Here is a 27,799-nt window from a genome sequence, read left to right on the forward strand (position 1 = left end):
GTGTCACGTGTCGGGGGGAGGCGGGAGCGCCCGAATGACGCGGGGTCGGGGGGGTCCTTTTGCTTCCGGGTAGGCGGTCGCCATGGCGAGCAATGCCGCCAGCCTCAACGCCGTGCGGGAGACGATGGACGGTGCGCGCTTGGGGCTGGGAGGGGGGTCTGCCCTATCCCTTCGTTGCTTGAGGCGGGCGGGGTTGTGGGTGCGGCCCTTTCCGTTGTGCCGGTGCTTTTGGGTCTCGTGATGCTTCTCGGTTTGCTGCTGAGCGCTTAATAAGGCATAGCGGTTTGTAGATATGTGGGGTTGGTTTCAGTAGTTTGCTCGAAGTTGGCAGTGTGAGTTGCGTTATGCGGCCCAGGCTGGGAATTTGGTGGAGGGGGGCAAACCTGTGGGGCTGTAGCAGCTGTGCCTCCGTCTTTGGGCTGTCCCTGTCTGCAGCATAGAGCACCATTGGGGCCTCTTTGTTGACCTGTTAGCTCTGTTAACGGGCCTATTGCTGAGAGCTCGGCTTAGTCTGTGTCTCTCCTTTGAGGAAGGGTGGTAGTGAAGAACTGTAGAATTGTTTCAGTTGGAAAGGGCCTTTAAATGTCATTTGGTCCAACTTCTCTACAGTAAACAGGGACACCTACAGCTCCATCAGGTTGTTCAGAGCTTTATCCAGTCTAACCTTGAATGTCTCAAGGGTGGAGTGTCTGCTGCCTGTCAGAGCAACTTCTATCATAAAATCACAGAGTGGCCTTGGTTGAAAAGGACCACAGAGATCATCGAGTTTCAACCCCTGCTATGTGCAGGGTCACCAACCACAGACCAGGCTGCCCAGAGCCACATCCAGCCTGGCCTTGAATGCCTCCAGGCATGGGGCATCCACAGCCTCCTTGGGCAACCTGTTACAGTGCGTCACTGCCCTCTGAATTAAAAGCTTCCTCTTGATATCTAACCTAAACCTCCCCTGCCTCAGTTTAAAACCAAATCTCCCGTCTTCTAGCTTGAAACCATTTTTCCTTGTCCTCTCTCAACAGACCTTGCTAACGGGTCTGTCCCCTTCTTACAGGCTTCTTTTAGGTACTAACAAGCTGCTATCATGTCTCCCTGAGCCTTCTCTTCTCCAGGCTGAACAGCCCCAGTTCTTTCAGTCTTTAAGAAGCTCTGAGGAGAGCAGTTGCTACTACAGAATTTGAGTAGATCCTGATAAAGAAAACTGAGGTTCTTGTGGGTTAAACAGTGTGGCAGAGTGGCATTGTAAGTGTTGGCAAATTTCTAAATTTCTGAGATGTGGGAAATATAGTCAGGATGTCTAAAGAGCAATTGTTCACTTTCTCCCCCAAGCCAACTATAGGTAATTGAGGACAGCAGGTATGGGAAATGTATTTCAATTGTGTCTTCAGTAAGCATGAAATGAATGCTAAAAGCTTACATGGGTTTCAGACTGAGTGGAAAGTTGATGAGAAGTCCCTTGAGTTGAGTATGGAGACTTCTTTTAGAAATGCTCTAATGAGGGTCTGGAGACACTAGAGGCACGTATTCACTTGTATTGCTTAATATTTGCTATCTTCTTACATCCTTACCTTGTATTCTAGCTATGACTGTATTCTTTATCTAAGACCTTGTGACCTTGTGCAGCCTTTGACCCAGTATTTTCACCAAGCAGCTGCTTTTGGAGGCAAGGCAGGACTGGCAGGCCTGTTAAGGCTGTGTTGGTGCTCCTGTGTGCCTGAAGAGAGATTTGTTTGGGAAGGACGGTGATACTAAGCTTTATAACTGTACTTTTATAACTGCCCTTTTTCCATTTCTGCAGGATGGCAGGCAAGAGCATGCAGAATTAAAGGCTAAGTAAGGCTTTAAGAACTTCAGTGAAAAGCGTGCTAGCTTTCAGATTTTGGAACCCATGCTTCCTTTGTAACAATATGTATATTTAGGATGCACTCTCATAATTTAATCCACTGAGGTCAGGTAATTTTTTTGGAAGTAAAATTTCCATTTACCTAAAAAAAAAAATAAAATACACTTGATGCTTAAAGATTTGGCTTAAAGGAGTCCTCATCCTTTTGCAGTATTTAGTAAATTGCTGTAGGGTCCTTTCTGCTGTTCAAAATATTTTTTTGAAATTTTTATTTGACAAATGTGCTTATAAGCACTTTCTTTTTGTGAAGGCTGATGGCTATGTTATGTAATTAGCTTTTCCTTGAATAAGACTCATGAAGAGGAAAAAAAAAAAGACCTGTGATGAGGTTTTTCAGACCTCCTAGAATAGAACAGGGAATCTGTGCTGCAACTTGTTTTATTGTTGCATATGAAATGCACATAAAGGAAGCAAATGGGTTGGTAGAAATAGTTTTTAAAAAAACACAAACAATAAATGTTAGGCAAGTGAAACATTTGATTTAGAATATCATATGTACACATTTAGTCGTGATTCTCTGCAGAATTGTTAAGAGCTCAAATTTTTCTTAGAGAAGCTTTTGCATCTCAACCAAAGGTGGCTCAATGCTTAGATACTGGCAGAGACCAGTGAGAGCAACTCTGGCATAAGAAACTTGAGCTTATCATTTTTCACGTGTACTTCTCTGCCTTCAGATATGTATCAGGCTTAGTAAATTTTATAATGAACTTTTAAATGAGTAGAAAAAATAACAGTTCTTTGTTTCTGGAAAGACTAAATAGTCTTTAACACTTTTGGAGCAGTTAATGTTCAGTTGCATTTTATTACAAATGCATCAATTTGTTGTTGCTCTATGTGAGTGTTGGTCTTCCAAAAGGGCAGGGTGTGCAGTGTAATGGACCATGTGGAGTAGTTTACCTTCAGCTAATGGAAGTCAAATACTGTGTTGTGGGGGGGGCAGCTTTCTTTGTGTCTTGTAGCTAGTACTGTGGTCTGGCAGACTGCTTTCCTCTCTTAAGTGTATTCTTAATCAAATCTGCTTATGGGGCTTCATGAGTATTGATGTACTTATATGGAAGTCAGTGTTTATTTTTTATTTAACACAATATTTGGTTTTTCCCTGTGAATTCCACGGGATGGAGTGGATGTGTTAGGCCTTCAGTGGCTTGGCCTGGGTAAATGCAACTCTGAGGCTATGCTACAGTGTTTGGTATACTGGCACAGGCTATTTCCAGAGCTGTCAAGTGGACAGTAGTCACCATATTGATTTCATGTGGTAAGAATGACCTGCTTCTTTCCCCTAATTTGGGGCTGTAAATAAATGAAGTCTTAGCTTCATGGTAGTGAGTACTGTAGCGTAAACAAAGTAGTGACAAGGTGTGGTGTTGTGCATATAATGAAAACTGTAAGGGTATCAGGTAAATGGGGCCTTCCAAGGAGCCTTTGGAAGAGGGAGACTTGTTTCAATGCAAAACTGACTGTGATCTCCTTCAACAAAAAGTTTCATACTGACACGTGATCATGTCATTCTTCACAACAAATACAATTCAAATACTGTTACTTATATTCAGCCTGCTGGTAATGTTAGACATAAAGCTCGGTGTAGCTATAGGAGGAAAGGGCTGTAAAACTGAAAACAACTGTCAAAGCTTCTAGTCCATTTAAGTAGGACTTTCAGTAAGTGTTTGGAGTTCAAAAGCAGCTATTCTTATAGCCATCTTTCAGATAATTAGCGAGCATTTTAATAACTGATTTTTTTACTCACTGTTTTCTGTTATATTGAAGTCATTCAGAACCTGTGGCTTCTACCTTATACATTGGAAAACCAAAAATGAATACTGTTGAGATTCCATGACTGCCACTTCCACGCTCTACAGGAGAAATTCAGTTTTGATGAATAACTGTTCTGATCACTGTAGGGACTAACTTGCTTTTTTTTTTTCCTCTTGCAGTCCTGTTTGAGATTTCAAGAATATTGAACACTGGGTTGGATATGGAGACCTTGTCTATTTGTGTGCGGCTTTGTGAACAAGGCATCAACCCAGAAGCACTGTCTTCTGTTATTAAAGAACTGCGTAAGGCTACAGAAGCTCTAAAGGTAATGCTGTTGCCTAAAAAGCACATGCTTTTAAGAGAATTGGATCCATGCTTCAGTTTGCTATACTTCAATTTCTAAGTTTTCCTTTAAAGTAAAAAAAAATATGTATATAGATATATACAAATTTATCTTCTGGATGCTTTCAGCCACTGTTTGCCCCTTTATCTGCATCATGTCCTGACTGCATTGCGGCTCTCTTCTTCAGCCTGTATCAGCTCCTTATACAGCCTCAGGCCTCATAGTGTGCAGCAATACTTGTAAACAAGTTCATGAAGCTGTTGTGGCTAATGTAGTCTCCACACATTGCTGTAACCTCATTAGCCTGTGCTTTACATCTTTCAAAAGACAAATTACAGCATTTCATGGTGTGTGCATCATAAATACCAAACTACAAAAAGCCATATATAACTTTGGTTAATAGGGAAGATAACTATAGTTAAAAAATCCTCATCTGCCCTTTAAACAATGCCTACCTAAACATTATGGTTCCTTTTCCATGGTATCTTATGTTGTTTATATACCTGTTTTTGAAGACTATGTTCTGATTCTTAGAGAACTCAGCTTTTAGATTTGACTAGATGGATACTACTCAGGGCTTTTTTTTCCCCATTATTTTTCAGTTTTTTGACTATTTCTAACTCTCCTACACTTGTGCATATTTTATATTTGCTTACATGTTTAATGTGTGTATATAAGCTTAATTGTGCATATACATGATTGAGGGATGTTCTATTTCTTCTCTGTTGTAGTTGTCTTATTATTTGTGTTGCTTTCATTTTCCCTTTTTATCTCATAACTGGCTTCAAATCTACAACATAAATGATGTCTGTTTTTGCTGACTAAATATGTTTGGTTTTTTTCTAGGCTGCTGAAAATATGACAAGCTGATGTGGTAGAAGCCTTTGTAAGAAGAATTCAAAGTTGTAGAGTTAATAAAGGATTGGAACACTGGGCACTGCTCAGAAATACAAAGTGAAATTATATCCGAAGGTTTCAGAATATCTCTGCAAGTGATCTTGAAAAAAGCAATGTATGGGAGAGCTTAAAGTTTGGTTTTCTTAAATAGGCCCACCACTTAAGATTTTCTTAAATCTTACCACACTTGAATACTTAGTTATTTTTATGAACCAGGAGTGAACTTACTGCAATTCCTCTTCTTCAGCATCCAAGATTTTTAAACAGTATCAGAGATCGATTTGCTTGTTGAAATTACTAGTATTTAACAGTGAATGTTGTTATCATGAATGTAGCTTGCTAATGCATCCTTTAGAAGTGTGTTCTGTTTGTTCCTATTGAATTGGTGTGGAAATGAGTGGATGCTTTTATCTATGGGAAAAATAGGAAAAAAGCCCCTATTGACTTGATTTTAATTACAGTACAGATGATGACTTAAGTCATTTAAGTCACATTCTGAAAGTAAGAAATAAAGCACTTTTGATTATAATGATTTGTCCTTCTAATTCTGTTGGAAAAAGTGTTTCTAACTTGTATTAGAAAGGAATTTTGGTATAAGCAGTGATGTATGTAAGTTTGAGATCTAGGTAACATGGAATATCAAATGCTATTTGTTTACTTATGTTCTGAACACCCAAGCTGAAAATATTAAGCATATATTGTTACTTCCTAGTAATTACAAGCATTACAAGAAGGGACAGATCTAGCTGTGAATGTTAAACAGTCATTTGGTGTAGGAGTGTCTTCTCATTCAGCACAAAGAATCTCCGCTGATGCTAAAACAAGTCTTTCCAGATATGCAGCGAAGTATTGAGCGTGTTATCATGCAGTGAATGTCCTTGCATCCAGGAATTATGTTTCTTCACAGGAAGAAAATTTTCTTTGTGTTTGTCCTCTGCTACTGTTTTAGCTTTTCCAGCTTTTTGTTAGAATCTTTTTAAGGTGTGCAGTGGTGTTAATAGAACCCAAAGCAAGCTCCACAGCTGATAGGGGAAGCACACATAAAAATAAACCTTGTATTTTTATTTGTGTAGACAAAAAAGTTCCTTTTGAGTTTATATCACATACTCTATCTGGGTCACAGCTTTACAGGAAGTGATCAAAGAGGCTAAATGTCTTACCATTATTTCACAGAATGATAGAATAGGCTGGGTTGAAAAGGACCACAAGGATCATCGAGTTTCAACCCCCCCTGACTTGGGCAGGGTTGCCAACCACCAGACCAGGCTGCCTGGAGCCACATGCAGCCCAGCCTTGAACGCCTCCAGGGATGGGGCATCGACAATCTCCTTGGGCAACCTGTTGCAGAGTGTCACCACCGTCTGAGTGAAGAACAATACCTAACTGAAATCTCCCCTATCTCAGTTTAAAACCATTCTCCCTTGTCCTGTCACTATCCATCCTTGTAAGCAGCCATTCCCCCTCTTGTTTATATGCTCCCTTCAAGTATTGAAAGGCCACAATGAGGTCTCCCCAGAGCCTTCTCTTCTCTAAGCTAAACAAGCCCAGTTCCCTCAACCTTTCTCATAGGAGAGGTGCTGCAGCCCTCTGATCATCTTAGTGCCCTCCTCTGGACCTGCTCCAAGAGCTCCACAACCTTCCTATAGTGGGGGTCCCAAGCCTGGATGCAATACTGTAGATGGTGCCTCACATGAGCTGAGTGGGGGGGGGGGGGGTGACAATCACCTCCCTCTCCCTGCTGGCCACCCCCTTTTTTTAATGCATCCCAGAACACAGATGGCCGTCTGGACTGCAAGCTCACACTGCTGGTTCCTGCAGCTTCTCATCCACCAGGACCCCCAAGTCCTTCTCTGCATGGCTGCTCTCAAGGAGATCTTCCCCCAGTCTGTATAAATACCTGGGATTGCCCTGACCCAAGTGCAGCACCCTGCACTTGGCCCTACTGAATATCATTTGGTTTTCATGGGCCCACTTCTCCAGCCTGTCCAAGTCCCTCTGGATGGCTTCCCTTCCCTCCAATGTATCGACTGCACTGCTCAGCTTGGTGTCATCCACAAACTTGCTGAGGATGCACTTGATGCCATCATCTGCATCATTGAAGAAGATGTTGAAGAGCGCTGGTCCCAAGAGCAACCCCTGAGGGACCCTGCTTGTGATCAGCCTCCACCCTGACAGAACCATTGATCACAACCCTTTGGCTGTGCCCAGCCAGCCAATTCCTCATCCACTGAACAGTCCATCCTTCAAATCCACAGCTCTCCATTTTAGAGAGAAGGATGTGGTGAGGGACCATGTCAAAAGCTTTGCAGAAGTCCAGGTAGATGACATCCACCAGGTTTCCCCCATCCACCAAAGCCATCACTCTGTCATAATGGCCACCAGATTGGTCAGGCATGATCTGCCCTTGGTGAAGCAATGCTGGCTGTCTTGGATCACCTCTTTATCTGGTATGTGCCTTAACACAGCTTCTGTTAGGATCTGCTCCATGATCTTCCCAGGCACAGAGGTGAGGCTCAACGGCCTGTAGTTCCCTGGGTCTTCCTTTCTCCCTTTCTTAAAAATGCCTCCAATCTTCTGTATTGCTCTCCTCTGCATTAGTGAGCACCAGTAATTTCCAAATACTCTGGCCTAGAAATCACTCCAGGAAGGTATAAAAACTTTCAGATAACAAAGCTGGGAGAGATGTATGTAAGTAGTATCATTTAACTTACTCATACACGTTTAAAATCTTTTGTAAATCTGTGTTAAAACTTTTGAATACTGGGTATAATGTTTTTGAACGTATGAAAGTATCTGTAGTAGTATGAAAAATTGGCAATGAAATGTATCATAGAAAATGTGAGAAATGAGCAAAACTTGAAATTGTTAAACAAAAGAGCAGTTGGTTATTTTACTTTTAGGTGGACTCAGTGCTGCAAAAGCAGAAAAGCGTTCTTGCGGTGTCGACAGGTCATCATTTGTTTCTGAAGAGAGCCAAGGAACTAAACTTTAAACAGCAAATGTACCCCGAATGCTTCTGAAATTAGAGTGCTTGTTCAAGCCAGTGCATTGTTTTTACTTTCAATTACCAGATGTTTAGGTAATTTAGTAATTCTGATGGCTTCCCTTGCCACTGCTATTTATCACTTTGCCACTGGAAATACACAAATGTTTCTAACTTCTGTTACATTTAATGTGGTTTCAGTGTTTGTTTTATGTCCCTGAAATGCTTAAAACCAGCTTGCAAATGTAATATGTGTGCAGTGCTGTCTAGGTAAGTTGTGCCTGTCATTTTACCATTGATGAACTTGCTGTTTTTATGCACTTAGACTTTTTCTGGTACACCATGTCTCATACAGAATTATAGAGTCAGAGCATGTTTTAGATATTCAGAACTCAATTTGGCAGCTATAAAATTGTAAATACATAATATTTTTTATTCTCACATGGAGCTAATTGGTAATGTTTAACTTAGATTTATATGTAGGGAGTCAAACACCTTGAAGACTTGAAAACAAGAATAGCTATACTGGTTCCAGCTAAAGGTTTTTGTAACACAATAGCTTTTCTTCTGTAGTCAAAAGCAGATGCCTGAGGAAGAATAAGAACAATATAAGCACGTTTGGTTCTTTTCCTTCTGTATTCTAGCTTCCAAATGTCTTCTATTCCAGGCTTTCCTGAACATCATGTGGTTTGTCTATTAGTAATCTCTAATGCTGTTTTTTCTAGTACTTGTCCAGTTTCCTTGGGACTGTATGCTTCCTGAATAAAAGCAGCTTGTATCAACTGATGTCTGTGGCATAAAGAATTGATGCTTCTTGTTTATTTTGAATCTGATTTTTACTATCTTTATGTTCTTACGCAGTAAACATTTAAGTATGGTGGTTGTGCCAGTCATGATTCTGCAGGTATAAAATTTATGTTTAAATTTCCTCTATGTACTACTGTAACTAATGCTGAAATATGTTAATTTAAATATTCTTTGGCTGCCCAAGGGTGTGGAATAACTTCCATATTTGAAACTTTGTCTCATTTTTTTGAGAAGGGAACTTTTAGACATGCAGACTGTTTACTCTTTTTTAAATTCCTTTCCTGGTATCCATGTGTGCCCTTTTTTTGTTTATCTATACTGAGTTTCGTCTGCCATTTTATTTCCTAATCATATTTTTGCAGTTCCTCACAGTTTTCCTGCAGTTTTGTCTTTAGTGTCATATGTAGCAAAACTGTGAGAGCTTAAGCACAGTCATGAGTTTCATCTGAACATAGTTTTCATAGAAATGTAGATGGGCTCTTTTTTCAATTGCTACTTTTTATTATTACTTATAGGCGTCTGTGTGTGAAATTAGGATAAGGTATGCTTGAATTTATGCAGGACAGTTTTCATCTAAAGCACACCGTTGGCATAATTCAATGCAGACAGAACCGTGCTGTGTTGCTACCTCTTTTGCTGTCCTGTTGGGTGTGGAATAAAACACCATTAAGAAATGTAAAAGAACAAATTCTTAATTTTCAAAAAATGGTAAATTGAGAAGAATTTTTGGAAAAACATCAGTAGTTGCTTCACTGAAAGTGTTTGCTAGGAAGAATTCCTTATTTTTAGGAAACAAATTTATTTTACAGACATAGTGAATACAAAAAAGAAAAAAGAAAGTGTTCACTTCCACACCCAGTGTTATATATTCAGAATGTTGTTGTGACAGAAAACTATTTTTTCTGAAAGCCATGATTTCAAGACTGGAAATCTAGTCTTACGGGATCTTAAAGAACTCAGTCTATGCAGTTTCTCAAAGAGAAGTTGAGGAGATATATATAATTACCACTTGTGTATCTTTAAGCATGGAAAGAAATCCAATGGCTACCTCTTTGAATCCAACAAAGCAAACATAGTTGATATTAGACAAGTAATATCTTAAAAATAAGGCACAACTTCTCAGGAATTAAAATAGCTGAACACTGATATAGCATACACTCTGTGTTGAATAAGGACCTGGCTGGACAGCTGGGCCCAGAAAGTGGTGGTGAGTGGAGTTAAATCCAGCCGGCAACTGGTTATGAGTGGTGTTCCCAAGGGTTGTTGGTGGGGCCTGTCCTCTACAATATCTTTATTGATGACCTGGATGAGGGCATTGAGTGCACCCTCAGTAAGTTTGCAGATGACACCAAGTTGGCAGGAGGTGTCGATCTGCCTGAGGGTAGGAAGGCCCTACAGAGGGATCTGGACAGGCTGGATTGCTGGGATGATTCCAATGGGATGAGGTTCAACAAGACCACATGCTGGGTCCTGCGCTTTGGCCACAACAACTTCAGACAACACTGCAGCCTTGGGGCAGAGTGGCTGGAAGACTGTGTAGAGGAAACAGACCTGGGGGTATTGGTTGGTGCTAAGCTGAACATGAGCCAGCAGTGTGCCCAGGTGGCCAAGAGGGCCAACAGCATCCTGGCTTGTATCAGGAATGGTGCTGCCAACAGCAGGAGCAGGGAAGTAATTGTCCCTCTGTACTCAGCACTGGTGAGGCTGCACCTTGAGCACTGTGTTCAGTTTTGGGCCCCTTACTACAAGAAAGACATTGAGGCCCTGGACTGTGTCCAGAGAAGGGCAACAAAGCTGTGAGGGGTTTGGAGCACAGGTCTTATGGGGAGTGGCTGAGGGAGCTGGGATTGTTCAGTCTGGAGAAGAGGGAGCTCAGAGGAGACTTCATCGCTCTCTATAACTACCTGAAAGGAGGTTGTGGTGAGGTGGGGGTCGGCCTCTTCTCTCATGTAACAGTGATAGGACTGCAGGGAATGACCTCAACTTGCACCAGGGGAGATTCAGGCTGGACATCAGGAAATACTGCTTTTCTGAAAAGTGGTCAGGTGCTGGAATGGGCTGCACAGGGAGGTGGTGGAGTCACCGAACCTGGAGATGTGCAAGCAATGTTTGGACGTTGTGTTGAGGGACGTGGTTGAGTGAGAACTATTGGTGATACGTGGGTGGTTGGTCTGGATGATCTTATGGGTCTTTTCCAACCTTGGTGATTCTATGATTCTATACTAGACAAATGGCAAGCTGGCTACTGCTTGATATTACTAAAATGAAATTAAGAATGTTTCTAAAAGTCATGGCTTTAGTGCAGTTTCTGGGGATAAGTCTCTGATTATTTTTTCCAGGAGGCCATACTGGCTGTAGCATTTCCTTTTGACTTCACTATCTATGAAGGGCAGTAAAAAAGAGCTCCATGAAAATATGATGAAAATTAGGAATATAGAGGATAAATATCAGCAGTGTTTCTGTCAGTAAGATAAATGGAAGCCTAGTTTCTAAGAATTTAAATATTACCTGATAAAAATAAAGCACCACCACCTGTTAAAAATTTGAGCTGGCAACCTTGGATATGTTGAGTTTGAGCACTTTTATTATCACAGTATTCCTATTTCTTCACCTCTGATTTGTTACATGTAAGGAGATGCATGAAAATGGATCTCCAAAAGCTGTTGGAAGAGATCAGTGGCATCCTTACATCAGTGGATGTGAATTGAATGCTCATAGCTAATTTTCTCTGAAGAAGATAGAAAAGAGAGGAATCGAGGAGGAGACAAGTGGTCATACTGCAATTTCTGATGGAAAGAGCTGAGGATGACCGCTGAGCCAATGGGAAAAGGGAGCAGACTGCAGGATGGTGGGAGGCTGAGGGATAACCCAGCCTGATTTTATTATATTTGACCTGCACAACAGATCCAAAATTGTCATGTTTGAAGTGAGTGATGGGTTCCTATATAACGAAGATGAGGGAAAAAGGGACTAAGGTTCATAGCTGGTCATGTTTCCTTTCTCCTCATCCCCAGCATCAGCAAGTTCAGCAGTAGATTTATTTTCTTTAATTGAACACAACTGTTTATTACACACTCAATAATGCTGAAGCAGTGTCAGGGCACAGCAGGTGACTGCAGAGGCTCTCATCAAAGGCAGGGTTTGGCTGCCAGGAGCAGTGTGGGCTGCAGGGGCATGGGGGCAGCCCTGGGCATCAGGCATCTCCAAGCAGACAGTGGTAGGCTGAGGATACAACAAGGCCAGGCCTACTGAAGGTAAGTGAGGTTAGACACAGGCCCAGAGTGGCTGCACTAAAATGTCTTTGACTGGATGGCTTTACTTTAGACTCGAGGACGGCTGTAGGGGGACAAAGGGGCTTCTGTCCACCCCTGCCATCACTACCGTGATGCAGATGTCCCATCACACACCCCTGTCAATGCAAGTGGTTTGTGAGGTTACTAGCTGAAGTCATCACCTCTGGCTTCATTCTTCTTCAAGCTCCAGAAAACTTTCTGGTAACATTCATTCTTGTCTCCTAAGAGACCTACTTGGTACACTCCAGCTTTGTTCCCAAGCCAGTTTATAGTTGCAGACATTTTCAGTGCAACCTGCTTTAGGAAACTTGTATTAATGGAGGGATTGGACACAATGATCTCCAGAGATCCCTTCCAAACCCTACGATGTTATTGTGAACCAACAAAATGAAATTCTGGGATTGTTCAGTCTGGAGAAGAGGAGGCTCAGGGGAGACCTCATTGCACTCTACAACTTCCTGAAGGGAGGTTGTGGTGCAAAAGGGTCTGGCCTCTTCTCCCAGGCAAATAGTAGGACCCGAGGAAATGGCAAGAAGTTGTACCAGAGGAGGTTTAGGTTGGATATTAGGAGAAACTTTTTCTCTCAGAGGGTGGTCAGGCACTGGAATGGCTGCCCAGGGAGGTGGTGGAGTCGCCATCCCTGGCAGTGTTCAAGAGGCGCCTGGATAAGGAGCTATGAGAGATGGTTTAGTAGCTTGTGGCACTGATAGGAATGGGAGGGTGGTTGGACTAGATGATCTTGCAGGTCGTTTCCAACCTTGTGATTCTGTGATTCTGTGAAAATTTTGAGAGGGCTCAGCTAATCAAATGCAGAGAAATAGACTAATTCCAATGACTAGAGAGCCTGCATCAAACTCAAATTATGTGGTGAGCAGCAGATTGCTATATACTATTTCTGATTTAGAGCTGTGGAAAAGTCCAGACTTTACATGTGAAACTAAAGACCTTAGATATGGTATAAATGCTGTAAGAAAAACATTAGGGAAAAATATTAATCACTTGAAAATACTGTAGTCTAAGTTTGATTCCCCTTCCAATACCTCATTAAATCTTACACTAGCTTAACATATTTTAAGATAAAGATATAATCAAAAAACATCTGGAGAAATGTTCCTTGGGCCATAGAGAAAGAAGTCTAGTTAGTCTCTAGCAGATCGGGGATACAAACTGAAGTAAAACTCAGGGTTTTTTTTTCACATTCAAGTGCTTTTCCAATTGAGAAATGAATGTTTTGTTTAGCTTCACCGTTTGTCTGTAACCAGTGAGACCAAACTCAGGCTTAGGAGCGACTCACCAAGTTACATGCATGGTTATTTAGTCCTACATGCTGTGACAACTGTGTTCACATGGAAGACAGAATGCCATATATGCAGTCTGGTAACCTGGCCTTTATTTTTAGCACAGTATCTCAGGCTATGCATTTCACTGTAAGAATGACAGTAGTAATAAAGCTGCCAGTTTTTGTCAATCAGCACCTGTCTGTCTGCTCTAGTTAAACGACTTTGCAACGACCATTCCATTTTCAGACACGCTGAGCCCAGATTCAGCATTAACTTACAGCATGTGAAGTTTTATTAAAGTTAGTGAAACAGTCATACAAGACTTAAATTACAGGTGGATATGGACATTGTTCATCTTACGTGAGACTGAATGGAGGACAATGAAATTATTTTGTTAGGGCAGATCTAGCTTGAAAGTGGGAAAGCACTCTAGTTAAAATACGGTGCTTTTTTCACTGACGTAAAAAATATATATAAAAATATTTTTTAAAATAGCAACAATTAAAATTAAAAAAAGTAATACAGTTTCAAAGATTTTAATTCAGAATAGTTTTATCATAGTTTATTCTTCGATGTCTTGTCCTCCTGTTTCTGTTTTGTGAACTGGATTTCATGCCAGCTAGATCTGCAGCTCTCCAATTTAAGTTTCTCATTTGAGGAGCTTCACTGGTTTCCAGTTTTTCAGCAGTCGTTTCTGCAGTATTTTCTCAAGATCAGGCATCATTCCATAAGTATTGCTGACAACTCATATTTCTTCTGGAAACAGTTTTGATAGAATTTTATTTTGAATGGACCTAATAAGAGCACAACTTCTAGAGAGACTGTTAGAGCTGCACAGTGTTATGCATGGCCAAATCTGCTCAGTGGCCTGGTGCATAAACTCCTGTATTTCTGTACCTCCGAAATGGATTTAGGCTGTTACAGTGTACAATTTAGGTATCAAACAGATTGGAATGTGATTTCCATTTTTGTGGGGAGGCATCATATAAATTGATTGTTATAATTGATTGTTATAAAAATGCAAATTTTGTTTGCTTTTTGTTATGGCTGTCCTATGTTGAGTCAAATACTAGATATATGAGTCATGTTTGGCCTCTGTTTTAGGTTCAGGTTTGGCCAAAATATTTCTAGAACAGAATCTCAGAGGAAAAAAAATAAAATAAAATAAAAGGAAAAACTGCTTTGCACTGTCTTTCACCATACTCATCTTTTTCCTTTGTTGGCTTCTGTGATAATCAACTGACACATCCTAATGCATTACATTATTTTATATTTACAGAGGTGGCTGAAGCAACTGAAGTTTGTTGTCTAGGAATATTATGACAAGAAAACTATTGTTATTCCTGCTTTTCATGCTTACTTCAGTAACTTTTTTTGAGGAATATCCAACATTTACAAAACACAAAGCAGGAGGGAAAGTACAAACGTTGCTGAAAACTGCCGTACATTCCACTAGATGGCAGACAAACATTTGCAACCGCTGCTACAGTGTTGTAAAATACTCCTTTGTTGATTTTGCGTGGATTCCAATAAAGAGTATCTTAGGATCAATTTTCAGTATAATGAAGGATTGGTGTAATTTAACCTTTTGATTTATTTTTGAAAACATTTTAAATCTTGAAGGAAGAATTAAAATATGCGTGCTTATTGATTGTATGCTTTTGGCCCACAAAAGTGAGAAGTGAGGCTCAGGCACTTGAAATGTTGTGTTATGCATTTAACTTTTACTGAAATAGAATACGTTAGTATTAAAATAGCCACAACAGGGAGTGTTTTCAGCATGGCAAATCTGTGATGGCTTACCTTTTCCTTTCAGAATAACAGAGGCTGCACAAAGTGTCTTGGTGTCTGGTTTGAATGTTCTGCTTTGAATTTACTGGTTTGAATACTGTAGTAGCATCACAGTCTAAAAGTGCAAAATGAATAGCCACATTAGACTGTTAGCTAAGAACTGAGGCAATTCCTACCATTTCCAGTAGTAAAAAGGAACAGCAAGTGGAGGCACCCTCCCAATTTCCATGTGGCCGGGAGCTTTTTGCTTTCCACCAAATACTGTTCTGCATCTCTTTCCAGTTCCATGGTCTCCAAAATGAGAGAAGAATGGAGGAAGGATGTCCCCTAGAGTACATTATTCAGGGATAAATAAATGATTAAATAAGGATTAAATAAGGATAAAGGATTAAATAAATGTTACTGTAATCCTCACCTTCACTGTATTGGTGATAAAATCTCTGGGACAAACCGTAGCTCCTGCATAGGCACACATGAGCAGACTGAGTTATCAAGGGTTAATTAGTGGAGAGACGCCCCACTTTCCACTTAACCCACTAAGCCCTTCCCCAAGCATGTAATATATTGTAATTTTATAATTACAGTTGTAGAGTGGTTACACTTTAGTGAAGAAAACAGGTTTTTCCTTAAACCTCTGATTTCCTCTCTTGCCAATGGAGAGGCAAGCTCTCAGTGGAGAGGGGAGAATCAGAGCTCTGAAGTTATTCTTCTCTGAATTGCTCTCTAAAGAAAACTCTCTATTGACTGAAGAGGTAACCCAAGGAGACTAGTATCCTGAGGCTAAGATTAGTCTTTGCAAATATTCCCATTAGATCATCTGCTCTAACTTCCTGTATTTCACAAGCCTTTGAATTTCACCCAACAGCCTCGCTATTGAGTTCAATAACTCGTGTTTAGATAAAGCATATCCAAAAAGACATTTATTCTTGAGTTGAAGACGTTAATAGAGATAGTGTATTCACTGTTTCCTTTGTTGGTTTGTTCCATAGTTAATCATCTCCACTATTAAACTTTGTGCTTTACTTCTTGTTTTAATTTATTTGTCTTGTGCTCAGTACACAGCTGCTTGCTATGCTTTTTCCTTCTCAACTAAAGAACTCTTTAGTTTGTGGGCTTTTCTCCTGAGGGAGCTATTATAATCAAGACAACACTCTATCTTCTTTTTGATAAGCTGAAACGATTTTCCTTTCTGTAAAAGCATTTTTCTTCTCTCTAGCGTTCATTTTGGTCTTCCCTCCAGATTGTCTTATTTTTGCTCTCCCTTAGGTCGACAGCAGTCTCACCTGTGCTGTGTGTGGAGATAAGATCGTTCAGCTCTATTCATTGTTTTGCTCCTGTATCACACTCGCGATTCCCTTTGAATTTATATGTTCTCACTGAGCCTTTAAATCCTTCCTGAAGACACTGATTTGCAGAACATGGTCCTTCACTTTTCACATATGGCCCAGCTTGTTCCTAGTTTTGTGAGTTCTTTGGTTTTGTTTTTTTTTGGGGGGGGGGAGGTGTAGCTGTGTTAGAATGGTAGACTTCGGTCTACCTTACTGATCAGTTCAAAATCCCTCTGTCTGTCTGTTTTGTCTTTATCATTCTGCGAGCTTTCATGCAATATATGAACTCTATCAGCAGTTCTTTTAAATTGCTGTAAATAAAAAGTGTCAGGCCATCTACTGAACCTAACAGTGCCCTGCTAAAATCAGGATAGATGCTCTTGCTTGTATGATCTTGCATTGTATGATATGGCCACAATGTGCTTACATACAAGGCCTATCCTTTCTCGTGGAAGATTTACCTATTTCTTAATCCTGTGAAAGGAGTTTTTACTGAAATTTTTAGGCCATTTACAAGAAGGCAGAGGAGGGCTGTAGCAGAGTTCAAACTCCCTACAGAAGTCCAAAAGTATGCTTTTTACTTCATAAGCCAAATTAATAATCCCATCAAAGAATGAAATAAGTTTTATTTAACAAGACCTATTTTCTGCAAAACCATGTTGACCATCGTTAATTATATTCATACCTTTAATTTTGTATTAATTGAATCCCATCAGCTTATTAGCTTTTCCATTAATTTTCCCTATATTTTTTGTGATGCTTACCATCCTTCACTTACTTGGGTCACCACAATTTCCATTCTGAAAGAATAGTACAATATTAGTGCTAATTCAAGATTTATCCTATTAATGAAGGTTTTAGAATAGGCAGTACTAAAGATGATTTGCTTAAGTGTACCTTTGTCCAACTATTTTCCTTCACTTAGCGTAAATAGCTCTTTTGCACTTCCAAGTACACACACATGTGAGTATATGTATAATATACGATGTAATATTTTAATAGTTTTACTTTTTAATACTTCTGCATCGTTCTTTTGACTGCTGTTTGTAAATATTGAAAATAACTGGAACACTTCCCAAACCCCAAGCCAACAATCAACATCAAGACACCATCTATTTTTTGCCTTTTTTTTTGGAGTAATTAAAATCAGAAGAAAGTCATCCCTAATTATTTTGGGTATGTTTTGTGATGCAAACTTGTAACTGTTGAAAATAAATCCTATGATGAAAATAAATCCTATGATTATGGCTGACAGTACTGGGAGTCACCAGATGGCACTGTCGCAAATGTCTTGCTGATTCTTTTGTCTAGAGGAGACTGTGTAAAAATAGGCCTTGAAAGATATACTTAGTTGTTACTTGCTTATTTTTACCTTGTAGGAGTATAGCCTATCCCCTGTCCAAATCTGACACAAGCTCAGTATTTTCTCACAGGCATTGCAGCAGTCTAAAGCTTTTGCTCATTAACAAGCTAAACATTCACACAGACAACAAAACACACAAGAAACACACAGCCTTATGTGGTGACTGGGGTTATGACATTCTTCAGTTATCCAAAATATTTTTGGAAAGTAAAAGTCATTCTTTGGAGTTTAAGATGTTTAAGCAGTTCCAACACAGCCTAGCAGCACTTTAAGGGTCCTGAACTTCAAAACCTGAAGGGAAGAATGTTCTGTTATTTGCTGATTTGCATCAGAACAGTTGAGACATCTATTATGCTTTCAAGAAGAAAAAGAGGGGGGCGATAAATTTATTTTAATGCAGTGCAGGTTCTGGTGAAGTTCAAGCCAATTCAAATCTAAAGCATGGACAGGAATAGCAAGACACAGATCTGACAGACAACCACAGTAGAAGTACATAGCTGTGTAACGGAGCTTGTACAAATCTCACATTAATTTAGATCTCAAGCTGCTCGTTCCTGTAAATTACTACAAAGCTTAAAACTTACAAGAATGTATTGAATATCATTGCAACTATATATGCTACTTTGATGGGGTTTGCATATTTCTCATAAAATTATTTTCATGTGTTAGGAAAGATGGGATTGCTCCACTTGTTTGGATTTTGTACACTTAAGCCTAATTTATTTATCTTCTACTCAGCACAAAAATTATTATTGGCTGTGTACATGTGAAACATACCTACTTAATCATTATTTTGCAACATACATATTAGAACTGTGAATCTTAGCATTTGACACTTATTTAGCACCTGGTTAAACACCATTAAACTACTTGACACTGAATGTGTGATAATATTTTCTCAATTAAAATACCTGTTGGCGTTCACTAGAGTAAGGATAATCGGTTTCATGGGGAATGTGCCCATAAAACACCTGTCCAGGTATAACCTATCCCAGTGAAGCAAAAAGAAATTATATCCATATTTATCAGAATGCATGACCTATGTACTTCATACATTATATTCCTATAATGGTTTCAATTACACTCATACCATCTCTAGCATAATTCCCTGGGGAAATGTTATTTGTTGCATTGACACTAGGCTCATACAAAACAAAGCACAGGAATGTTGATATAAATGCCTTTACCTTAAGCTTCAAGTTTTAAAGTAAAGTCAGTAATTCCCTTGTGAGCAGCATGAAGTGCCATTTCCCTCATCTGAGGATGAAGGACTAACCAATGCTGTCAGATTCATAGAATCATAGAATGGCCTGGGTTGAAAAGGACCACAATGATCATCTTGTTTCAACCCCCTGCTATGTGCAGGGTCACCAACCACCAGACCAGGCTGCCCAGAGCCACATCCAGCCTGGCCTTGAATGCCTCCAGGGATGGGGCATCCACAGCCTCCTGGGCAACCTGTTCCAGCGTGTAACCACATCTGTTCCTAGAGAGCAAATGTTTAAAATGGAATATTAAACAAATACTTCAATTAGTTCTGTGAACTTATTCATATGCATTTCAAATCCATGTTCACTGGCTTTCTATGTAACTTTATATTTTTTTAAGTAAGCAACCTTGTTACACTCTATACTGATTTTACCACATTTCCTATTGTAGATCTGTCGTAGATGGTAATTGTCACATAAAGAGACAACAAATTTTATTAGAATATACCATCAAGTGATGCATTAAAAAAAAAAATTAAAAAATCCCTCATTATTTGCATCAGGAAAACATATAGGTCCCAAACTCCTTTTGGAACCATAGCAACCATCTGAAGGCATTCAGGAGAATTTGGGAACTAACACTTCTCACATCCATGTTCTAGGAATAGGAGGTATCCTCTCTTGATAGGAACCGGCTAGAATTTTCTGTCTCTCCTGGATATATATCAAATTGCCAGTTTAAATGCACTGATGAATAAAGGCCTTCAGATAAAGGTGCAAAGGTGTTTCAGATATGATGGAGGTAAAACCACATATATTCATTGTATTCCTAGCGTTCTTGTTCATAGCTGCATTTTTCCCTGTATTCCTTGTCACAGATAATCACAGTACTCTTATTCTTTGTGTTCTTCAGTGGTCATTTACATGCCATTCTCCCTACATTTTTTACTCATTTATGTGCTTGCTGTTTCTGGGTTGAGGATAATATTTTCTCAAGCCACAGCTGAAATGCTAATCCATATAGTACTTCTGTCACCTCCAAGGTGGATTATTGTAATTCCTTTCTGGTGTCTACCTGATTGTAAAACTTCACAAGTTCTGTTTTACATAAAATGCTGCAACTGACATGCTTATTCATCTTAAACCAAATTAGCATATCACTCTGGTCTTTTGATCCATGCTATGGCTGGCAGTTAGAGTAGTGCTTCCTTCCTATACGACCTGGCATGCATTGATGCATGATGATGGATTCTGACCACAAGCATTAACACAAGCATATACTTTAGAAGGTAAAATATTGCCTCACTCCTTTTGCACAATCTAAATTACCTTTATCTTTGCCTTATATTAACACTTCTAATAGCTGTGTTTAAGAATAATTAATACATTCCTAGATATTAGGAGAGGGAACAGACATTCTAGCTGAAGTAATGTGTCCTCTAACTGCACAAAGTCATGTTGTGAGTGCTCTTCTAAATGAAGCTTTTATAGACAAGCAGGATTCCACTACTTTTGTTGTAGCTTGAAGTACATTCATGAAGATTCTGGCTTAAATAAATAGATCAGCACATAGGAAAAACATGACTGCTTATGCCTGTGTCAGCCTGACTTTGTGTGAAATAGCATGATAACAAAAGAAATTTCCAAGCAATTGTCCCCGTGCTCTGTACAGGGTTTGGAAGTCCTTATCAATAAAGGGGACAAAGCCCAAATAAAATTTTCCATAAAACTGAAATATTTCCATGAGCAATACCATTGAAACACGACATTTCTATTTAACATCTACAGGAAAGCAAATACGAATTTCAGTGTTGATAACAGCATTATTAAACTACTGCTATTCAAAGTGAACCTATTTAAGAGAGGATGATCATAAGGAATGAATGATTGAAAGACCATTAGTGGATTATTTCAGACACATATGGCTCATGAAAATATTCAACTTGTTCCTGCTTTGTGTTACAACCTTATCTTACGTATATTTAAGTACATGTATTTTCTCCCTATGAGCTGAAGAATTCCCACACATGAGTAGCTCAGAATGGAGACCCATTTCCTACATGCTAGCAATACCTCTGTAGATAGTTAAGTTGAATATTTGTCCCGTTTAATATTCCTTTTGCCATAGTGAGGTCTACTGCTGAGCTGGTTGCATTAAGCAGATTTGTTTCTTGATGAGGACGCATTTTTGGGGCACGCTGAGACTTGTTTTAGACTACTGTTACAGACCATTCAAATATTAATCTGCTGATTATCTAGATTAAATTGGACACGTCCTTCTATTGTTGATCTGATAAATTCCCTTCTCACAGAGACAACTGCCATTATTCACATAACATTTTGCTGAGCACAGTTGTACTGGTTGTGTGTATAACTGTCCATAGGTGAGGACTTTATACTCCTAACTTCTGATTCAGAAAATGTCAGTAAGTCACACAGTGATTAAAAGACACCAGAGGAAATTCTCCAGTGTTAATATTTTCACTTGGCTTTCTAGTGAATTACACCTATGTTAAGCAAGCAAAATAAAAAAAAAAACCCAAGGCTTAATGTGTAAATACATATTCTTATCATATTCTTATACACAATAAAAAATACACGTTGCCTGTGTACATAATGCCATCCATATTTTACTCTATGATATAGATTGAAAAACCCCTGCAACACAGAGGTTGTAATAACTTAGTATACAACCTGGGTCACATTCTCCTTGTCTTATATGAATATGCGCATGAATAATGAGATCCATGTTTTGGCCTTCTCTAGTAGAACCGAAATTAAAGCAAAGGGCTTCTTCCTTCAGCTATAATGTTCATCTTAGCAGACTTTAGAAACTTGCTTGATGCTAAAACCAACATCCTTATGCTTATTTTAGTTTTAGTTATATGAAAAAATTAATTGAGATATAAGTTTAATAAAATGGTTACGTTGTTTTGGTTACATTGCCCATGTCTCATAAGTAGTGAATGTGCACTGTGTACTTTTTGCAAAGCAAATTAATCACAGTTTCTAGGCAAGTACAACATTTCATGCTATTGGCTATTAAGTCACCTCATAAATCATGCTGTTAATGATGAAAATAGAGGAAGACTGAAAGAGAAAGGATTACGTGTATATATATATATTTATATATATATGTACATACGTATATAGAATCATAGCCTGAAATTCTTGGAATGTCTAATATGAACAGACATCTCTGGAAAGTTATTGTATATTCTTTCATTAATAAGCACACACATATGTATGCTTTAATATGTACCAGATAATCAGACGTCACTGTACTACTGCATAGACTGTAGTGCACAGAAATATCTAATAGTTACCTGTTTGCCAAAATATTACATCTTGATTTATTCATAGGGCTGGAACGAAATACAAACATGTATGCACACATATGTACCACCAATTTTAAAAACTGATGCACACAGTGGAATATTCTAATAGCTTGGCTCTCTGTTTATTCTGAACATTCTTTCCCTCAGGCTCCATTTCTGCTACTGTACCATCTCAAGTGGATTTGAATTTGAAAGTGTTCTCTGGTTTTGAATGTTAATGGATGTCATTGCACTATGGCTCTACAAGAAGGAACAATATTACTATCAAATAAAAACACTACTAGTTTTGAAGAAGATGAGTTTTAAGTCACAGCACTGTTAAAAAATAAGGATGCTTTCATTTTTGCACATGAAAACAAATTAATCTTGCTGTATAAATACAGAAAATTTATTTATTTATGCAGAGAGCATATTAAAGCTTGTTTAAATGTGCAAAGTAAAGTAATGGGATGAAATTATTATTGATAAGAAATGATAATTTGTATTACATTAGCACACTGAACAAGTTCAAGACCTACTCTGGATTCCACACAGAATAAGATAAAATCATTCTGATGTTTCTTAAAATTTGATGTAATGAATATTAAAAAAAAAAAGAGAGAATACCTATCTAATACCTTGTCTGTCCTCAACAAAGGTTCAACTAAATCTGGTGACAGAAATTGCTTTCTGGATCAGCCCTTTTATTTGAAATCTAAGACTCTCTTATGTGAAATTTTAAAAGAAAAACATGTCTGTGGAGACTGCAGTTTAATAGATGAGATGCTACCAGCATTAGTATATGAAAGATTTGGTAGACGGAAGATACCTGAGTTCATACCAAAAATATCAGCAGGTTGCATGCTGTAGTGTAAGTCATGCTGTATGCATTAAAAGCTCTCACTTATCTAAATGAGATTTGCCTAAAGTAGTTTCTTTCAGAAATCAGACTCTGTGGAAGGATGTTACATAGGTCAATCTTCTATTTTTTTTTCTTTCAACCAGATTTCCATTAGCAGTATTTTATTTTATTTCATTTTTATGGCAGTACAAGTTCTTAAAGATCACATATTTCAAGAGTTCAGGATCTAGCTATTGTAGCTTTCATACCTATGAACAAAATTTGTTCCCACAAACAAGCCTGCTGGTGTCTATGAAATGATGAAATTTGGTACTACTCATTTTAGAATCCAGGTAAGAATTGTGCCTTAGGACCCCACAAATATGAAAACTAAGTAGTATGGGGAATTGGTATAAATCATATTTTCTGGATGTTTTTCAGAAGTGTGGCAGAAAAAAACTTGTAAGGTTCAATGTGGTGCTCACTGAAATCGGAGAAGTGACAGCCATTTAAGAACTTTGTATGCATTCTGGCATGCATATGTAGTAAATTAATTCTTGATAGCATACAGTGTTTTGCTCTGGCTATTTGCTAGTAAAAGCTCTGCAGCCGCTGGTTCGGTTATTCAGTATAACAAGTAAGAAGTTACATAACTATGGTTTTCTAGCTCCGTCTTTCCTTGATCTTTGAAGTGTGTCACTCTTTCATTTTGCCATTCAACAGCCTGACATGCAAAAGCTTTGTTCAGACAGTTTAATTTAATCACTGCCACTGGTTCAACAAGATGATAAAATCCCCTGTGCTGTACAACATCCAACATCCAGCTCACTGTTATCTGATACTGTTTGAAGCTCCTCTCATGAATGTATGCTGATAACACAAGAACTCCAAACATGTCATAAACAATATATTAATACCCTTGATTGAATTCCATTAGAATAAGAACTAGATGAAGTTTAGGCCATCCAAGCAGGCCAATGTAATAAAATGTAATTTGGACTAATCTTCCCAAAGAATGCCTTGTGTTTGAAGCTGACAGTCTCCTATCACAAGCAGAAGTAATTGCTTGTTGAATACACTGAGAACTCTTTTGAATCCTGGCCTTTGTACTCTGTGCACCTTCCAGGTGTCTCTGGTAGCAGACAATCTACCCTTTTGTTTCAGCAGAGAGACGTCAGAACGTCTAAAATAGGCACTGTTTATTTTAATGAACGTTGGAGAGCCGGATGGAATTTCTAGAAGCTTAAGACCAGAAGCTGAGCTGTTTAAGCAAAAACAAAGGGAAGGACTTAGTAGGTAATGTTCACTCAAATAGCTGATTTTCTTAAATTGAATCAGGAAGAGATAGGAAGGCATTTCAGTGAACGCATAACTATGGATCTCAGAAAGTTAATCTGTCCCTGGAGTCGTTATTTTCGTTGTGAAGGAGAAACCCCAAAAATATGTTTAAACAAAGCACTTAACCAGTTTAAACCAGAATTTTGGTGATGTGTGATTCGTTACATTGATATGGTTTACACATAAAATGTTTCCATCTTCTTTTTTCACGTTAAAAATAATTTGCTAGATTATTTCAGAAGCAGTAAATTAAAAAAATAAATGGCAACACTGTGAATTTTCTGTGAATTTGTTTCTAGGAATTACTATTTTTAATTAAAACTTGCCAGGTATTGGCTATATTCTTCCTGCTGTAGAAAACTTCTGAAGGTAATGCTTAAAGAAAGAAAAATGAGGCAGGTCTGTTTAGCAGAGAATTAACTTTGCTTTGTTTAATTGTTAATTGTTCAGTACTGCTTGCTCTCTTCTACATCTCAGGAAATGTGGGATAAACTATCCAAATACAATGCTATAAGAAACTACATGTTTGGACAGTAGTGTCAGAGGGTAGCTTGTCTATTCACAGAGCAGGCCCATGGACATCTCTGCTGAACACCAGTGGTACTTTACATTCTCACCTAATAAGTGCTTCTATGACTTTTATTTGTCTAAAAAAATCAGTTATGTCTTCATGGCTGTATGTGGAGACCGTCTGTCTCCTGCCCATGAAACGTTTCAATCCAGACTGGAAAGAATACATTCCCACTGGGGGAAGCTGTTGCAGTTGCAGAGGGGGACTTCTCCCTATTAGAAATCAGACTCTTGCCATGGGATCTCTACCTTGTAACACAAATACTGAAGTTTGGTTCTGATGCTTGTAGAACCACACTTTCATGACCATGCACTGCATGCTGTTCCAAATCTACCTTGGTTCTGAAAAGCTGAGAAGGGGGTACCATTTTCCCATTCAGACTTTAATTTGTTTGCTATTTACTGAATGGTGTTATGTGAACACCAAAGTATCGACTGAGATCACTGAGATTGCTTTTGTAAAAGTGCTTGACCTAACCAATAACATTTGAAAGCATCTCAGCACCTTGAATGCACTTCCTCTTACTAGTTTGTACAGGTTGAGTAAATTAAATTATTTTTTTCTCACTCTCCTCAATACCCAAAGAGACGAAATACTGTCTTTGGCAAAAGAATAGTCTCAAGGTCGCTTTGTTTGTCTCGGTAAATACATGGAGTTCTTAGCAGTGTTGTGACAGGGCTTTCAGCATTTCCTACTCTGTTTCCAAGAGGCTGCAAAATATAGCTACTCGAGGAATGGTAATAGCTGTGATCTTAATTTGGGGCAATTTAAAATAAATACAGCTGGCATTGTACACAGATAGCTCCAATTATGACAGAACTGTTTTCTGTAATATCTCAGTTTCTTTTAGGCTAGAATCTGCAAACACATATGCTTAATTTAAAATCTGTGAAATTCGCTGTGCCTCACTGAGTTCAGCAGAACTATTTGTATGCTTGGAGGAAGCAAGTGCAAAGCGTTTGCTGGATTAGGGCCTTCAAGGCTGCTTTTGGGGTGTTTTATGTACAACATACATTAACTGCCAGTTAAATCTGTTCCAGGAAAAAAATTCTAGAGATTGATTGTTTCTTCAAATATGCCCCCCAAAATCAATCAGAACTGTTTTAGAATATGCCTACTATGCACAAGATCTCATTTTCTTTTTTTTTTTTTTTCCCCTAACAAAATGTATCAATCCATTAGAGAGAAGACAAGTAAACAAAAATGAATTGTCATTTTTGCTATTTTATTATAGCCACATGAGATTACAGCATATTATTGACGTTAAGAATATTTTACCCGTGGAGGCTTGTTTTAACATGCACAAATCAGGATCAATACTGGATATGCGTTAATTTTCATAAAATGCTACAAGGCAATTTTTTTTCAAATCCCCTGTTCATGCTCATAGTTCTATAAGAAATCATGATTGTGACCAAATAAGGACCTGGTAAGATTTAATTATTAAAAAAAAATGGATTATTATTTGAATTGTTGTTTGCTTTCCCCGGTGTATTATTTAGTGACCAAATGTAATTTATGTGCTCACCCAGTTATAGAGTGAAGTTAGATAGCCTGCACAATTTTTGCTGACTTTGCTGCCTTAGCATGCTTTATCAATCCCCCCTTTTTTTTTCCCCTCCTTTTTTCATTAGAGATCACATATAGTTTAAGAGCTGTAATCTGAAACCTTACAGCTCTAGTGGATACTTAAAAGACTCATTGATACACTTTGAAACCTAGTCAAATGAACAGCATTAGCAACGGCAGCATCTAGCCATTAGGCTATTAGGATCATTTGCCAAGGCACTAAAATTAAATATAGGGACTCCTGCAATTCCCGAATTATATTCTGTTAGTATAATGGCAGTGAAAAGGATATTATTTTAGTCAGCTTAGTGCCTCTATTGCAAGAACCAAGATGCTTTTTATTTTGTGGATGTAGATATGTATTGGCCAGGAGAGTTTGACATTAATGTAATTCCCTTTTGCAAGAAGAATAGATCAACACCATAGACAAGATTCAAATCCTACTAGTCAATAGCAACTTTTCAGAGATCCCATGTTTATTTATGTTTTTGTGAGGTTTCAGTATTTACAGTGATACAGGTAAAATACAAGATAGAAAGAGATTAATATTGACAGGAATAGTAAAGGATGCATAGTTACAGGAAGGAAATTCTTTGCTGTTGGCTGGCTGCTACAGCTGTATCCTTTCAGTTAATCCTCCCATTTGAAGCTTACATCTTCACTGATCCCTGGCTTCCAAAATCCCCAAAAAAGGATGATGAGAGAAGTTCTGTGTAGAGCTAGGAGCCTGCTATAAACACATTTCATCCAATTTGGAACTGTGCACAATCCTCTACTGCAGTAAGACAGAAAGAACCTATTAGAAGTTCAGTCATTATGGATTACTTTTATTTCCCAATATACACTGAAGCCAAATCGTACTGAAGTCGAGTGGTACTAATAGCAATAAAAGAATGTCTGCAGTGCACTGAGGAAGGAATTCTATTCACCCAGTTTCAACACAGACAACTGCAAGTGCCTTAGAGAAGTGCATATGGTGAGAGGTGTCCAGCAATTTGCCAGTCAGGGACTTTGAAACATGATAGTCATGTTTTTGTGCTTGCTAGACCTTCTATTTTTTTCTTCATTAGTTTGTCCATTTCATTTTCAAATCCATGTATCAATTGAGGACCCACTAAAATCTTGTGATTAAGTGTTCTGCATTTTACCTACAAATTATGAGGAAAAATGTCCTTTATTTGACAACATGATCTGCCAGTTTCAGGTCTCTTTCTGTCTTTT

General features: G+C 38.6%; 1 protein-coding gene across 1 annotated transcript; it reads left to right on the top strand.

Moving 5' to 3' along the window:
- The first annotated feature begins 12 nt into the window (after positions 1 to 12).
- Positions 13 to 8,651, top strand: MZT1 (mitotic spindle organizing protein 1). The gene is made up of 3 exons (XM_048933323.1): positions 13 to 131; positions 3,829 to 3,974; positions 4,839 to 8,651. The coding sequence occupies exons 1-3, from the start codon at positions 83 to 85 to the stop codon at positions 4,860 to 4,862; spliced, it is 219 nt and encodes a 72-aa protein (XP_048789280.1). The 5' UTR covers positions 13 to 82; the 3' UTR covers positions 4,863 to 8,651.
- Positions 8,652 to 27,799: the final 19,148 nt, after the last annotated feature.

The sequence above is a fragment of the Lagopus muta genome, chromosome 1 (assembly GCF_023343835.1).
Source record: "Lagopus muta isolate bLagMut1 chromosome 1, bLagMut1 primary, whole genome shotgun sequence".
In the NCBI taxonomy this organism is placed as follows: domain Eukaryota; kingdom Metazoa; phylum Chordata; class Aves; order Galliformes; family Phasianidae; genus Lagopus; species Lagopus muta.